The 16,435-nt window shown below is 48.6% G+C and overlaps 1 protein-coding gene across 1 annotated transcript; it reads left to right on the top strand.

Moving 5' to 3' along the window:
* Window positions 1-5,047: 5,047 nt before the first annotated feature.
* GHRH (growth hormone releasing hormone) lies at window positions 5,048-9,239 on the top strand. The gene is made up of 4 exons (XM_077873104.1): window positions 5,048-5,142; window positions 5,464-5,568; window positions 7,173-7,292; window positions 9,101-9,239. The coding sequence occupies exons 1-4, from the start codon at window positions 5,063-5,065 to the stop codon at window positions 9,114-9,116; spliced, it is 321 nt and encodes a 106-aa protein (XP_077729230.1). The 5' UTR covers window positions 5,048-5,062; the 3' UTR covers window positions 9,117-9,239.
* Window positions 9,240-16,435: the final 7,196 nt, after the last annotated feature.

The raw sequence follows: 16,435 nt of genomic DNA, 5'->3' as shown, positions 1-16,435 counted from the left end.
TATCTGTAATGTTGACTACCCTAAAGTGAAATAAAGTGGTGCGCGGACAAAACAAAATGATATCAAGGTTTGAAAAGGCACATCTAACCCAGAGAGTAAATGAACCCTTTAGTGTTTCATGGTTATGATGCCTCCAATTATTAGAGAAGCGGTATTATACTCTCTATTCACCTCAGAATAATGCCATTACTTTGTGCTCCGTCATTCCCTCCAAGATAAAGGGAAAGTTCCATAAAAGTCTTCATTTGCAAGGGGGAAAACCTCTTTCCCCTATTAAGGTTTGCCAGTGTGATGCTAAAAACGGGCCTTTGGTTCACTTCTGGGTAATTGATTCTCTGACGCTGACAACGCTTAGGAAAATGAAGGTATAAATGATGGGCGCACCACGCAGCTGCCGAGCAGCAAACACTGAGCCTGAGGTCCAGGGAGCAGGAGAAGCGCCTCACAGCAGAGGGACACCTGCCACGTCGGAGGTGAGAGAGGGTGGCCCTGGGGGCTGGGCTGGATGGGGCAAGAAGGTTGACCTTCTCACCAAGTCAGAGACACCAAGTCAAAGAGGCCCACCACCATCTTTTTTGCCTGTGAGCCCCTTCGGGCCCCTGGTTAAGGGATCTGGAACATGCTTTAGATGACTGGCACCATGTTGAGGTTGTCTCGAATACGTGGCACCCCAACCATAGAAAGGTAGCAGGCAGACAGATGAATTTCAAGTGTTTGTTGGGGACGGGTGAGGTCTCAGCTCTCCTTCACGGGTGTGTAGGCAAGCACTGGGACAAGACATGAGCTGGCTAGAGTCACCCGTCGACAGTGGGGTGCTGCCATGGATCAGAAAGGAGCCAAGTGGCTGTGCAAATCAATACCACCCATCTATCTCGCTCAGAATCCATTCAACATAATTGCCTGGAAATTGATAACATTTTGCTTTCTTGCTCAACTGCACCTGCGCTCCTTACTCAAGGTTTCAGATGCAATTATCTGCCCTTGGAGTGCTCCATTACCCCCATGCTTGTCTCTTGATCCACGCTTTGACGGTCCAAAGTATTTGTGTCTTTCAACATAAGCCTCCTCAAATGCTTTCTGGAAGGAGGTGGGGCTGTCCCTCTTTTTTTTTTAAGATTTTATTTATTTGGGGATCCCTGGGTGGCTCAGTGGTTTAGTGCCTGCCTTTGGCCCAGGGCGTGATTCTGGAGATCCGGGATCGAATCCCACGTCGGGCTCCCTGCATGGAGCCTGCTTCTCCCTCTGCCTGTGTCTCTGCCTCTCTCTCTCTCTCTCTCTCTCTCTCTCTCTCTCTGTCGGTCTCTCTCTGTCTCTCATGAATAAATAAATAAAATCTTTAAAAAGATGAGAGACATGGAGAGAGAGAGGCAGAGATACAGGCAGAGGGAGAAGCAGGCTCCACACAGGGAGCCCGATGTGGGACTTGATCCTGGGTCTCCAGGATCATGCCCTGAGCCAAAGGCAGGTGCTAAACAGCTGACCCACCCAGGGATCCCGGGTGTCCCTCTTTTGAATCACAATTCAAGATGTTTCCTCATTAAAAACTTAGATCTCCTTCAATTTGGAAAACTACTGCTGAAACAGTTTATAAACTGGATCAGGATGTCAGTGCTTCAGCATTCTTTTTTTTTTTTTTTTTTAAGATTTTATTTATTCATGAAAGATACGGACAGAGAGAGAAGCAGAGACACAGGCAGAGGGAGAAGCGGGCTCCATGCAGGGAGCCCTACATGGGACTCGATCCCAGGTCTCCAGGATCAGGCCCTGGGCTGAAAGCAGCGCTAAACCACTGAGCAACCCGGGCTGCCCGCTTCAACATTCTTAAATTACAAAAGCAGTATGTTTAGGAAAAGTAAGAGATTTTCTTCCTTGCTGTTCAAAAGTGGACCCTTGAGACCTGATCTCTGTCATTAGCTGAAGATGCATCTGCAGAATTCTCGTGACATTCTTGGCATAGAGACTGGCAAGAGGTGCCAACCAATGTAGATCAAGTGCCCATTTATCCTGAATCCAGATGACCTCAAATAGATCTAACCACAGAATTCATCTGTAAACACTGCGAAAAGCTAACTAATATTCATAACAGTAGATGATAAACCTTAAAATGCCTTCAGAGCATTCAGGGAGTCGTTGATGATACTCTTGGGTTTATGCTACACTTAATTCACTGGAATGCTGTCTCTGTAGACCACTTGTGTGGAGTATGTCTGTCAGTAGCTATTTTATCCTTGGTGATACATGCTCTATTCTTATCGGGCCATAAGGGATGAAAACTTTTGTTTCCCAACTTTGTCTAGTGAAATTTTACCACACCATGGATTAGGTTCTAGCCTGGAGATTGCAATGGGGTCTTGACCCATCCCTGGGGCACATGGTTTGCAGCCAGTGTTGTGTTCCTTAGTTGTCCAGACTATATGGTTGCTTAGCCGCATTCCAAATAAGCTGGGGTTTACAGAATTTGCTAGGACTTGCCCTCCTATCAGGTTATTTTCAACTCCCTGAAACCACTGGACATACATAGGAAGGGGCCAACCAAGCAGGTGTTCCTGTTTGTCCCCCTTTTTTCTTCCCTAGAGATCTAATGACAAAGAGCAAAAGCTTTCAGTTTTTTTCAGAACCGCTTCTCATGTGCAGGTGATGAATTCTGAAGCGCCCATGAATAGGGAGCGCTGTGAATAGGGTATTGTATCTGGGAGGCTGCCTCAAGGAGCTGGAGGAAGCCTGCTGGCCTGGGAACTGTGAGGCCCATTCTGAAGTGCCCACTCTGAAACTAATTTGATGGAGGACCATGGAAAAAGGCCCTTCTGCTCCCTGGACTCGTTTCCTCGGCTGTAAAATGAAGACTGTGATACCTGCTCCAGAGGGGAGATTGTGAGGTTGGGCTGTGCGGGCTGGCGCAGCGGGGTGTGTGTGTGTGTGTGTGTGTGTGTGTGTGTGTGGAACTTGGGGCTGGGGAGCACAGGAGAAGGTGCAGAAGGTGAGGAGAGCTTAAGCCAAGAGCAGGGGTTTGGGGTTTGCTCTGGAGGGGGTGGGCAACCAAGGGCTTCCGAGCAGGGGAATGAAATGATTAGGGGCCTGGATGTGCCCAGGTCTTTAAAAGATCAGCAGCAAAGAAGGCAAGTCCAGGCTGCAGCCAAGAAACAGAAAAAGCAATGTCAAGGGGCCCTCTTCACCTCCAAAGATCTCTCTGCTTAGGAAATTTCGTGGCTCACAAGGAAGGCTGGGCCAGGCTGCGAGAAGGAGAGCCAGACATGATATGGTGGGAATGAGGAGGATAGAACATGGAGATCCTCCGGCTGGGGAGCAAAGGCCTAAGGCAGATGCAAAACTCATCTAAAGGGCTTTGTCATGTGGATGAAGGTGCAGAAGCTGCGGTAGCCTAGCAGGTGGATGTCAAAGCCTGGGTGAGGGCTGGGGGGAAGGTGGGCAGATGCCATGGTTTCATCCTTTCTCTAGCCCTCATCCTTTCCAGAAGAGTAGAAGCTTAGCACATCTTTGCAGGACAAAGGAGTTTGCACTTGACATGATGAGAAAAACCTCCCAACAAGGAAAGCTGGCTGGAAATAGAATGTGCTGATTTGTAGGTAGTGAGCTCCCCATCACTCACTGGCAGCTGGCTGGAAATAGAATGTACTGATTTGTAGGTAGTGAGCTCCCCGTCACTCACTGGCAGAGAGCATTTGAGCAGGAGCTGGAGGACTGCCAGTGGCTGGAGGGAGTGGAGGGGTTGCACACCAAACAGGGTTACACACCAGCTCTGGAGGAACAGGGTCTCAGGCTGCACGGAGCTGTCTCTGCAGATCCCGCCCTGGGTCTCCAGGCATGCCTGGGTTAGTCAAGACCTTGGTGTCTGGTAGAAGGGAGGTGACATCCTAAGAAGGCAGGTGAGCCCGGAAAAGGAAAGGTGATTCCGCCCCTGTCTGCTGAAAATCAGTCTTCAATGGGACAGGAGAGAAAATGGAAGACATGGGGTGATGTTGGGAAAGGAGGGGTCCCTGCCTCTATCCCCATGGAGTGGATATCCTGCTGAGGGTGAAGGGGCATGGGAAGTGAGGAGACCCAATTCTAGGTAGCTGAGTCACTCCAGCTTCCATGGAGGGGGGCAGGTCCGACTTACCAGGGGAGGCTTGGCTCCCCGCTAAGGCAGGCACTCCCCTCACCCTACCCCAAGCTGCCTATTCTCCCCCTGATTGCAGAGCACGGTGTCAGTAGGCCCCAATTAAGGGTAATTACATGATCTATTAGATGACTGCCACACTGGCTACTCAGGCTCCCTGGTCTCTTCCAATGCTAAAACCCTTCGGCAAAATCGAAATGTCTGGAGTAAGATATATAGCTTTTCCTTCCCCCTGAGTTTGCATATAACAAAACAGGACAGGAGCCTGCCTGGGTCTGATATGAGGTCACAGCAGCAGGCGTTTCAGAGAATTCCTTCTGTGCCAAGCTACTTTTGTGTCACCTAACACTGACAAGGATCCTATGCAGTCATTATAGTTATCGACTCCATTTTATGGATAGGGAGACTGAGACCCAGAAAGGAGAAGCTACTTGTCTTGGGACACACAGCTAGTGGGACACACAGCTAGAACCCACATATGAGCTGAGATTTGTCTGACTCAGGGCCTGAGCTGTGGGCCCTGCTCACTGGCTGTCAGTGCCACAGTGGGTAGGGGTGACTTAAGCTACCAGGGGAAGGTACTACCCCCTACTCATGGGGCCTGAATTCCACATATAATGCCTTATAGCAAGGGGCAGTTTCCCCAATATCATTAATTTTCCACTCAACCCTATAGGGTCAACAGGGTAGCTTATCGTGCCCATTTTACAGATGCAGAAAATGAGGTCAGAGCTCGTGACTGGCAAAAGCAGGACTTGAACCCAGGTCTGTCTGACTTCCAGAGTCTGGATTTTTTTCCTACGTCACAGCTTCCAAAGGACAAGCACTAAGGATTGCATAGAGCCAAGCCCAGGGCTGGGCCCAGCCAGCAAAGGGCATTCCTCTGGCTATGGCTACCCTTGACCTCCTTCTATCATTTTCTAGGAGCCATTGCAGGGGTGAAAGATGCTGCTCTGGGTGTTCTTCCTGGTGATCCTCACCCTCAGCAGTGGCTCCCACTCTTCCCCGCCATCCCTGCCCATCAGGTAAGCAGTCCTACCACCAGGGCCTAGTTTCCTAACATCTCAAAACCATCTCTGCAACCCACTGGGGGATGATTTAGGGGGTGAAGGATGGAGCCCTAAGCTGCCCCCCACCCATCTCCTCAGCAACTCCCATGGTCCATCTCTGGGAGGGGGGCAGACTCTGAGCTCCAGAGAAGCCTCCCAGCCTGGATCCTACCCTCCCTGGGGATGCACAGGGCAAAGGGCTGAAGGACCTTACAGAGACATGATGAGTACAGCTCCCCTCATTTCCTTGCCTGGCCCTGCCACCCAGCCCTTTGACCTCTGACTCCTTCCATATAGAATCCCTCGGTATGCAGACGCCATCTTCACCAACAGCTACCGGAAGGTGCTGGGCCAGCTGTCCGCCCGCAAGCTCCTGCAGGACATCATGAGCCGGCAGCAGGGGTAAGCAGAAGTCCTGGTGACTTCTTCCCACACTCCGATGCATCAGAGTGTGGAGGGACTTTTGGTCCTTCCCTTTGCACAGCATCTATCACTTCTGGATTTGTCATAGCAGAAGGGCCCTGATGTGAAGCCCCAGCCTACTTCTAACTACCAAAATATCGTTGAGCACCAGCTACGCGCTTCTCCCTGTGCGAGGCTCCAGTAGTAGTACTACCGTTATTTGATCATGATTCAGTGCTGGAAACAAAAGCTCTGCCTGGGACATTGTACATGCCCTCAGGACAGTGCTGGGCTCCCAGGAAGCCCTTGGTAGTATGAGCCATTACACTTAGTCTCCTACCTGTAACAACGCTACAAAGTAGGTACTGTTTACTCCCATCTGACAGAGAGCAGTTAATAGCTTCTAAAGGACATACCAAAGAGCACCCGGGCTGGGATCCAAAGAGCCTGACACCAAGGCTTGTTGCATTTTTTGTTTTGAAAAAGTAAGACACTTAGAGAAAAATTGCAGCAATAATGCAATGAACTTCTACATCCCTCTTCCCTATCTTCAACAATTCCTACTGTTTTATCATATTTGCTGACATGCACAAACAAGTGCGCACATTGTTATCATTATGCTGAACCATTTGAGAGTAAACTGCAGTCATCACAACCCTTCACTCATCCTTAAATACTCCTACACGGTGCCTCCTAATGGGTAACAAAAGGACATTCTCTGACATAATCACAGAGTAATCTGCACTCAGTGTGCATATTCACCCTTCATCAGTTCCCCCCAAATGTCCTCTGTAGCAATTTTTAATGTTCTTAATCCAAGATCCAGTCCAGGATCATAGGTTGCATGTAATTATCATGTCTCTTCAGTTTCTTTTAATCTGGACAGTTCTTCAGCCTTTTGTGATTTTGACACTTCTTATTAGTAAAAGCCAACTATTCTTTTTTTTTTTAATTTTATTTATTTATTCGTGGAAGACACACAAAGAGAGAGAGGCAGAGACACAGGTAGAGGGAGAAGCAGGCTCCCTGCAAGGAGCCTGACATGGTACTTGATCCTGGGTCTCCAGGATCACATCCTGGGCTGAAGGCGGCGCTAAACTGCTGAGCCATCCAGGCTGCCCAAAGCCAACTATTCTTTATAGAATGTCCCTTGCATTGGATTTGCCTGATGTTTGCTCATGATTAGATTCAGGTTATGTGTCGGTAGCAGTGATATCGTGTCCTTCTTGGTGCACCATATTGGGAGGCACATGAGGTCCATTTGTCCCATTATTGGTGATGGTAATTTTAATCACTTGGTTAACATGTCTACCGGGTCTCTTCTCTATAAAGTTAGTATTTCCCCTTTATAATTAATAACTAATCTGTGGGGAGATATTGGGCAAATATGTATTTCACAGCCTGTACTCTTCACTACTGTGTGAGTGCCTTCCTCAATGTTGCTGCATCTAATTCAGTGGGTAGAAGGGTCCACCCCAGATATTGGAATAGGCATAAGGACACACCTGTTCTGCTTTAACTTACTTGGTTCTGGCCTTTCCCATGCTTCTCCACATCCTACCCAAACAGTAATATCAACTGTTGCTCTGTTTCTAATTGAATAGAGAGAGAAACCGGGAGCAAGGAGCAAAGGTACGACTCGGCCGTCAGGTGGACAGTCTGTGGGCAAGCCAAAAGCAGATGGCATTGGAGAACATCCTGGCATCCCTGTTACAGAAACGCAGGTAGGAGTACGTGTGCATGCACGTGTGTGCGCGTGCGTAGTTAGGGAGGACCTCAGAGGCATCCTTCCCCATAGGTTGCCAGGAAATGGAAAGAATTCCCAGCTCTCTAAAGACATGGGGCTGTGCCAAACAAACTGGGAATGAGGTCCCTCCTTACACACATCAAGAACTGGAAGAAGGAAGTAGTTCTGGGATAGGACCCAAGAACCTGAATTTTAACGAATGTCCCAGGGTATTCTGATGTGGATGATCTGACAGGCACACCCAGGACCCCTTGACAAGTTCACAAAACTATACTAACATAGGCAGCACTCAGGAGAGGAAAAGATGAGGATGACGGATGATGGTCATGCCTCCTAATCGCTGAGCCTCATGTTCCCACCATGTGTCAGGGGAGGTCAGGAACGAGTGCTCTTGCCTTATAGAGGAGGGTAACTGAGGCAGAGAAGGGGCAGCAGCTGGTCCCAAGTCAGCAACTAGCAGGCCCAAAGCCTGTTTGCTTCCCTTCTTCACACAGAGCTCCACTTCACAAAGTTTCCTAGCAATGATATGACCGTGAAGGAACTCTGCTGTATTTTTGAGCCTGATTTTTAACTGTGAGCACAAACATGTCCCAGCATGGCTCAGCCAGTCACTTCTGGGCCAACCTATTAAGCAAATCCAGTTCCCAACAGAGCTCTCCCCGTGCTCCCTCACCTTCTTCCCAACCTAATTAGACACCAAGGGCCCAGAAATCTCACCAACTACAGTCCTGTGAAGCCACAAGCAGGAGGCAGATGGGCGGGCTGCAGGAGGGGTGAGAACCAGCCTGGGAGGCACACAGCAAGTTATTTCCCCCCTTTGTGGAGAGAGGAGGAGCTCGAATCACCTCTAAGTTCCCTAAGACTAGAATTCTAAGAATAATGCCTCCCCTAAACTGCTCATGCTGGGATTAGGTCATCGTTCACCTGCTTTATGGCTCCCATCAGGACCCAGTGGGGTAGGGTAGAGTGGCCCCAAGGAGGGCCAAGTCCTAAGAATGCAGGCTTGTTCCTGCAGGTTAAAAGCCAGAGACTTCACAGAGGGAGCTCCTAGCCGCAATGCAGGTGGGAAGGGGCCTGGAGGCTGCTCCAGCATCGTTCTGCCTCCACTTTAAAGGCTGCAAATCCCAGGAACTCCTGGTGGGCCTAAGGAAACAACAGAAGAATAAGTTCTTATACCTTGAAAGTCAGAGGAAAATGATTTGGAAGATGGCACATTTATATACCTACCACACTTTATGTCCACCTCATGGCCCTGCGAGGAAAAGGAGATTCAGAAGGATCTGTCCTCCCCTCCTTGGAAAAGTGGTCCAAATGCCTAGTACGTGCCAGGCTCTGGGCTGAGGGTCCCGCAATGGATAGGACAATAAGGGTCCCTGCTCCCATGGAATTCCTTGTAACACTGCCACACTGAGGCAGACAGAAATTAAATCCTGGACAGTGGGTTATTTCATCTGTGATAATGGTGAGAGATATAAGGGGTGTGGTTGAATGTCTGTGCCGGAGGAAATAACCTAATCCAGCCCTGTCTGGGGATTCGAGGTGGCTTCTTCAAGGGGAAGTAACTGGCCCTAGATCTCAGCAGGGACGAGTTGGCAGAGCTGGGGTTAAGACTGAGGTTCACTATGTGGAAACACATGAGACCCTTCCCTTCATCCCACATTGCTTCTTCTGGAACCCAGACAGTCCCAGTCCTGGAGCACCTATCCCCCTAGTTCCAGGTGTCGTGGCTAAACTCCCCCCTGTGTCAGTCTCCCCAGTTGAGCTTTATCTTTCTTTCTGCAACAGGAATTCCCAAGGATGAAGATCCCACCTGTGTTTTATGCTACCTGCAGCCAAAACAACTGTATCCAGTTAATCCTAATTTCTGACCTACTTTTTCCATCATAAATACAATAAAATTCCCCCATCCTGGTTTGCATCTCAATTTCCTTTTCTCTTCAGCCTCATTTTTTAAATGTGTTTTACATAGTTACATTTCCCAAAGAGGTGTTACAAGGTATACTCCAAAGACAGCTAACCCTTACCAAATAAGTGCTTGGGAGTGCCAGCCTGGTGGCTTGATGCATGGCATCTCACATGCTCCTCACACAGCCTAATGGGAGGCATTGGTATACTCATTTCACAGACAAAGCACTGAGGCACAGGAAAGGTAAGTGAACTGCCAAGGGCCCTGCTGATAAGTGAGAGAACTGGGATTCAGACCCAGCCAAACTAGCTCAGAACCTGGCTCTTAATTAACTACATCTGTCCACTCTGGGCCAAAGTCAGCCTTCAACTAGTGACTTGTTCATCTATGAGTGATATCATTTATTCATTCAACATTTATTCTAGAGGACCTGCTAGGTGCCAGGCACTGTTCTAGGCACCCAGGATACAACTGTGAGCAAATAGGCAAAGCCTCTGATCTCTTAGACCTTATGTTCCAATAAGGGGGAAAAATAAGAAAAACAAATAAACATAGAATATGTCAGATGGTGGTGGTTGCAAAAGAGACACATATAAGAAATAGACTGGAGGGGGACACCTGGATGGCTCAGCAGTTTAGCACCTGCCTGTCTTCGGCCTGGGGTGTGATCCTGGGGTCCTGGGATCGAGTCTCACAATGGGGTCCCTGAATGGAGCCTGCTTCTCCCACCTAACACAAAAGTGGTGAGGCAAGAGTGCAGAAGGAGAAAGAGCAAGGAGGACAGGGTGGCTAGCTAGAACATTAAGAGGGTGCAGCAGAAGGAAAGGAGGTTCAGAGGGAGCAGGAGGCCAGCTCATAGGGATCCTCAGAGACCATGGTAAGGACTTAGGATCTCACTCTTGGCAATATGGAAGCTGTCACTGAGCTTAAGCAGAAATGACATGATCTGATTTGCATTTAAAGTCACTCTGAGAAAGGGTAGAATTCTGGATACTTTCTTAGTGGGGAACTAATTTGAAGATGGGGGGTTGGAGTGAAGTCAAGAATGACTCCCAGGTTTTTGGCCTGAGCAACTAGAAGGATGGAGTTGCCATTGAGGAGCTTTGGGGAGGAGAGTTAGGAGTTTGAGTTTGAACCTGTTGAGTCTGAAATGTCTCTTAATAATCCAAGTGAGGATGTTGTGTAATCACCAGGATATACAAGTCTGGACTTAGGAGGGAAGTCCGGGCAGCTGGTTTGGTTGAGCAGCCATTACCATTCAGGTGGTCTTGAAAGTCAGAAGAGTAGGTCACCAAAGAAGAACAGAAAGCATAGAGAAGAAGTCCAAGGACTGACCCCAGGGAACCCCTACATTTAGTTTCACAGAAAGATGAGGAAGCAGCGAAACAGACTAAGAATGATCAGCCAGTTAGATAACAAAAACTACAAAAGAGGAATTCCAGAGGCCAACCGAAGACAGTGTTTCAAGGAGAGTGACCTAGTGTACCAAATGCTACTGATGGGTCAAGGCAGAAGAAAACTGGCCAAGGAAGTGACCATGGAAGCCCTGATGACTTTGGCAAGGACAAATTGGGTAGAGCGGTGGAGACGTAAGCCTGACTACAGTGGATTCAAGAGCAAATGATAGGAACCAGAGGTGGTGGGTATAGATCTGGCTGTCCAATATGGTGGCCACTAGCCATATGGAGCTATTGAATACTTGAAATATGCTAGTACAAGCTGAGATGTGCTTTAAGTGTAAAATAGACACTAATTTTAAAAATAGTATGAAAAGGGCAGCCCCAGTGGCCCAGCGGTTTGGTGCCACCTTCGGCCCAGGGTGTGATCCTGAAGACCCGGGATCGAGTCCCACGTTGGGCTTCCTGCATGGAGCCTGCTTCTCCCTCTGCCTGTGTCTCTGCCTCTCTCTCTCTCTGTGTCTCTCACGAATAAATAAATAAAATCTTAAAAAAAATAGTATGAAAAATTACAAAATACCACAGTGCTTTTTATATTGATTATGTATTAAGATAATATTTTAGCTATATCAGGTTAAATAAAAGATATGAAAATTAATTTTGTTTGGTTTTCTTCTGTGTCTTTCTTTTTATTAAACTAAAAGAAACTTCCATTCCTTTTTTTTTTAATTTTTATTATTTATTCATGAGAGACAGAGAGAGAAAGAGAGAGAGAGAGAGAGGGAGAGAGGCAGAGGGAGAAGCAGGCTCCATGCAGGGAGCCTGATGTGGGACTTGAACCCGGGTCTCCAGGATCATGCCCTGGGCCGAAGGCAGGCACTAAACCGCTGAGCCACCCAGGGATCCCCCATTCCTTATTCATATAAGTAATCCCTATGTCCAACATGGTTGAACTCACAACCCTGAGATCAAGAGTCACATGGTGCACTGAGTGAATGAGCCAGGCACCTTTCTTTTTTAAACTTTTTTATGGTGGTTACTAGAAAAAGAAATTTTTTTTTAAGATTTTATTTTTTCTCTTTATTTTGAAAGAGAGAGAGTGGGTGTAGGGGCAGAAGCACAGGGAGAGAGAAAAATCTCAAGCAGGCTCCACACTGAGCGTGAAGCCCTATGCAGGGCTCCATCTCTCCACCCTGAGATCATGACCTGAGCCAAAATCAAGAGTCAGATGCTTAACCGACTAAGCCACTCAGGCCCCCCTGGTTACTAGAAAATTTAAAATCATCTGTGTGGTTTGCATTACATCTCTATGAGATAGTACCAGTAGAGAATTCTTTTGAGGTTTTGCTGTAAAGGGAAGCAGAAAACCGAAGCCCCTGACCACAGGTGCTGATGTCAGTGATTTCTCAGCTTTTTCTATTCTTAGACCATTTCACTGGGGCCAGGTACCTCCACGCCTCACCTACCTTATGCATGCCTCTTAGAATCCATGAACTTTGAGGTGGGGGCGGGTCAAATTGTTCTATTTTCTTTTCAGTAATGGTTACACCAGCATCATTAGATAGAAAAATTCAGGCAGCCCGGGTGGCTCAGGGGTTTAGCACCACCTTCAGCCCAGGGTGTGATCCTGGAGACCCGGGATCAAGTCCCATGTCGGGCTCTCTATTGGAGCCTGCTTCTCCCTCTGCCTGTGTCTCTGCCTCTCTCTGTCTCTCATAAATAAATAAAATCTTAAAAAAAAAAAAAAATATATATATATATAAATTCAATGAGGAATGCCTGGGTGGCTCAGTTGGTTAAGTGTCTGCCTTCGGCTCAGGTCATGATCCCAGGGTCCTGGGATGGCGTGTCACATTGCATTGGGCTCCCTGCTCAGGTGGGAGCCTGCTTCTCCCACTCCCTCTGCCATTCCCCCTACTTGTGCACTCATTCTGTGTCTAAACTAAATAAAATCTTTAAAAAAATTCATTGAGCTGTACATTTAAGGTTTGTGTATTTTGCTATAACTAAATTAAAAAACAACAGCTATGTAAAGTCTGGATGAGGCAGCCTGGGTGGCTCAGCGGTTTAGCGCCGCCTTCAGCCCAGGGTATGATCCTGGAGACCCAAGATCGAGTCCCACGTCGGGCTCCCTGCATGGAGACTGCTTCTCCCTCTGCCTCTGTCTCTGCCTCTTTCTCTGTGTGTCTCTCATGAATAAATAAAATCTTTTAAAAAAAAAGTCTGGATGATGAGATGTCTATTTTGATGAAAAGTACAAGAATCGCAGCATTCTGGAGTTGATGAGGACTCAGGGACAGCATTCCCATCCCAGTCATTCTGCAGCCAGGGACTCTCAGTTCTGACCTCGGGCCTGGCAGGCAGGTCTCCTGTCTCCCTGCACCAGAACTATAAAGCCAGCTTGATTCTTCACAGGATTTAGACCACCTGCTCTCTCTGGGAGTCCCCAGTTTACCCTCCAAGAAAGAACGTCAAGCGTGGGAAAGGCTCTGCAGGGGGCCACTGTGGGCGCTCTGCTGAGGAGGCCCAACCAACAATGGGAGACAAAAGCCCCCTCCAGAGGAGAAGGCTGGCCATTGAGGGCTGGCAGTCCACTTCAACCAAGGGAGGCGGGCAGGCCGGGGACCTGCCAAGGAGGGAGCACAAAGGAAGAGCTGCTGGATGGTGGACTGGCCGTGACCAGCCCTGAGGCCCCCTCCGTCCCCCAGACCCACCTGCTCATCTCTTTCCTCCAACCCCGACAAAAGCAAAAGCTGAGGCCTCTCTCAACTTCCAATTAGTTTTTCAAACGAAATAATGACCACTGGGCCCCACTGCTACTTGTGCCTTTTGAAGGGAATGCAATTATAAAGGAAAAAAACCCACCGTGGCGACAATTCCTGTGCTTTATCACCATTAACTACAACACTAATGGTGCTGTAAAAGACTTCACACACACACCCTCCCCCGCAGAGGGGCTGGGGGCTTCACGTTCCCCTGGGGGTCCTACTTAAGACTCAGGGCTATTTTTCTTCCCCTAAAGAAATGCTTTAATCAATGGGGGACTTGTCGCTTTTAATGATAATCCCTTATGTTTGTATTAAGGTTCACAAAGAGGCTTCCCATCCATTGCTTCATTTGCTCCCTCCCACAGCCCTCAGGAGAGGCAGGGCTGGCCTCACAGAGAGGTGGGAGGTCAGAAGCACCCCAGGACCCACCCGCGCACCCAGAGGGAGCAAAGCTGGGAACCAAATCCTGATTCCAGGGCAGTGCTCTGGTGCAGGTTTCAAGACTCCAGGTCCCTCGGGAAATGCAAGCTGGGGAATTGAGTAAATTCAAAAATCAAACAAACAATGTGGACCTGGTACCGACTGCTCACTGCATTGCGCTCCTACTACCACACAGGAAAGGAGGGCCATGGCCGTACCTGTGTGGATCAGAGCAAACGGAGTCCACTCAGAGTGCCAGGCCCCACAGTGTGTGTTCTGGGTATGACCTCATTTCATCCTTATAAGGCTTGTAGAGGTGTTATCTCCATTTTTACTGATGGGAAACCAAGGCCCTGAGGGATAAGAGGGGCAGAGGGTTCATTGGGCAGGTCAGCTGGACTCAAAGCCACCATGGTTAATTCTCCTTCTAGAGAGCCTGGCCCAGCACTGCTGTGGCATCGAGGAAAAGCCAAAGCCACATGGTAGTTAAAGCAGTAAAAACAGATTCCACTCAGGATTACAGCAATAGGGGGAAAGAGACCTCAGTATAAATCTGGGCTCAATTCAGAATGCAGCACAGGCAGGTGGAAATTTACTGCCAAGGGGCAGGGTGGGGCTGGGTGGATGGTGGAAGGGGCTTCTCCCTACCAGGTTAGGTCCTTGCTAAAGCCAGCCAGACCACGGTGATTGGTGATCAGACATTGCCTTGAGGTGATGGGTAGATTCTGGTTAGGCTGACTTAAAAGGGTTCTGGCTTAAACTAGATCTTACCAGCAAGTGCAGAGATGGGTCCAGGAGCAGTTTGAGGAGCCTAACTAAAGTTTGTTTAAACAAAGGATATTTGTCAGTGGTGAATAATTTCAGTGACAAATCCAGTAGATCTTCTGAGTTAAGCCTGTTTGTGGACTTCAGCCTTCCCAGACCCACTAGGCTACAAACAAGCAAATCCTCTGCAGCCCTGCTCCAGAGCTCAGGGCCCTTCAGGAAGCATCGCCCCTAAAAGCTGTCCTCGTTCTGGCTTCCAAGGCTTTTACCCTCTTCCTTACTAACTACACCCTAGTTACACTGGCGGGCTTTCAGGTCAAATATACCAAGCTCTTCTTGCCTTGGAGCCCTTATGTATGTTTTTTTTGTTGTTGTTGTTTTGTTTTGTTTTTTAAAAGGTTTTATTATTTATTCATGAGAGACACACACCAAGAGAGAGAGGCAGAGACACAGGCAGAGAGAGAAGCAGGCTCCTCGTAGGGAGCCCGATGCGGGACTCAATCCCGGGTCTCCAAATCATGACCTGAGCGGAAGGCAGGTGCCAGTATGTTAACCTCAAGCCTAGAGTGCTCTTCCCCAGCTCTGCACAGGCTCCTTCTTGTCCTTCTCATGTCAACTTAGCCTTCCCAACCCCTCTGGGTAAAAAGTGCTTCCTTGGAAGCCCTTCAGACTTGCAATCACTCTGTTCCCCGTTTGCTCCCGTCATAGGTCGACAGAGGGCAGGGGACTGCCCGTCTGGCTCTATACACCACAGAGCCTGGCACTCTGGCACGCAGCGAATGTCTAGTGTGCTTTACTACCCGGCTCCTCTCTGGGTCTGGGGGCCAGCCCTCAAGCAGCCTGGAAGCTCTTTTCTGACCTCCTTTCCTACAGCCACTGTATTTCTGTTCTCAGGCCCTAACCCTTCTCCGCTATACCTCTGTCCAGCAGGCCTCATCTGGGCTGTCTTCCAGAACTGTACAGATCTGGGTATAGGTGTGGAAGTCCCAACTGAGGGGGGCTCCTGCTGCCATCATCCTTCCACCACCACACTGAGCTGTTGTGGGTACCAGCATACCGTACCAAAGTAGGGATACCATGAGCCACCCGAGAAACCAGTATCACCCTTCCCCCACAGGGTGGGATAAGACACGAAAAGTTTTTTTTTTTTTTAAAGATTTTATTTTTATTTATTCATAGAGACGCAGAGAGAGAGAGGCAGATACACAGGCAGAGGGAGAAGCAGGCTCCACGCAGAGAGCCGGATGTGGGACTCGATCCAGGGTCTCCAGGACCACACCCCGGGCTACAGGCAGCGCTAAACCGCTGCGCCACCAGGGCTGCCCAAGACACGAAAAGTTAAAAGCAAGGTTTCCAGTCAATCTCTAGGAGCCAGGCAGGTGAACTTGGCAGGTGGAATGGCACAGGCGCCATGATGAGCAGAAGTGACCATGGGGGTGGGGCTCTGGCAAACTGGAGAGAGCAGGCCCCATCCACGGGGAGTTAGTTGCTGCTTGTAGGCTCCAGCCGATGGTTGCCATGCAGGAATCAGGTCCAATGTCACAGGCTCAGATTTTTTAAGAGAACCCAAAACTCCAAACAGATTTTTATAACTTTCTCAATTCATAAATGTTAGCAACTTATTCGGTTTCTGAGAAAACACTATGGATCAAATAAAACCTATGTATGGGCCACCTCTGGTTGCAGCCTCTGGGAAAGGTGAGGCCTTCTTCTCATCTTCGGGCACCCCTGTAATCGCCCACATTACCTTCTCACCTACAGAATTCCATCCAGAACTAGTTAAAAGTTCTAGAATCTCCTTTCTCCAGTCAGGATCCCAATTTCCTCACTGTAGTGAAATCCAGCTAAGTTGGAAAGCAATCTG

Source organism: Canis aureus, chromosome 26 (assembly GCF_053574225.1).
Source record: "Canis aureus isolate CA01 chromosome 26, VMU_Caureus_v.1.0, whole genome shotgun sequence".
Taxonomy (NCBI): Eukaryota; Metazoa; Chordata; class Mammalia; order Carnivora; family Canidae; genus Canis; species Canis aureus.
This window is presented reverse-complemented; position numbering and strand designations above follow the sequence as displayed.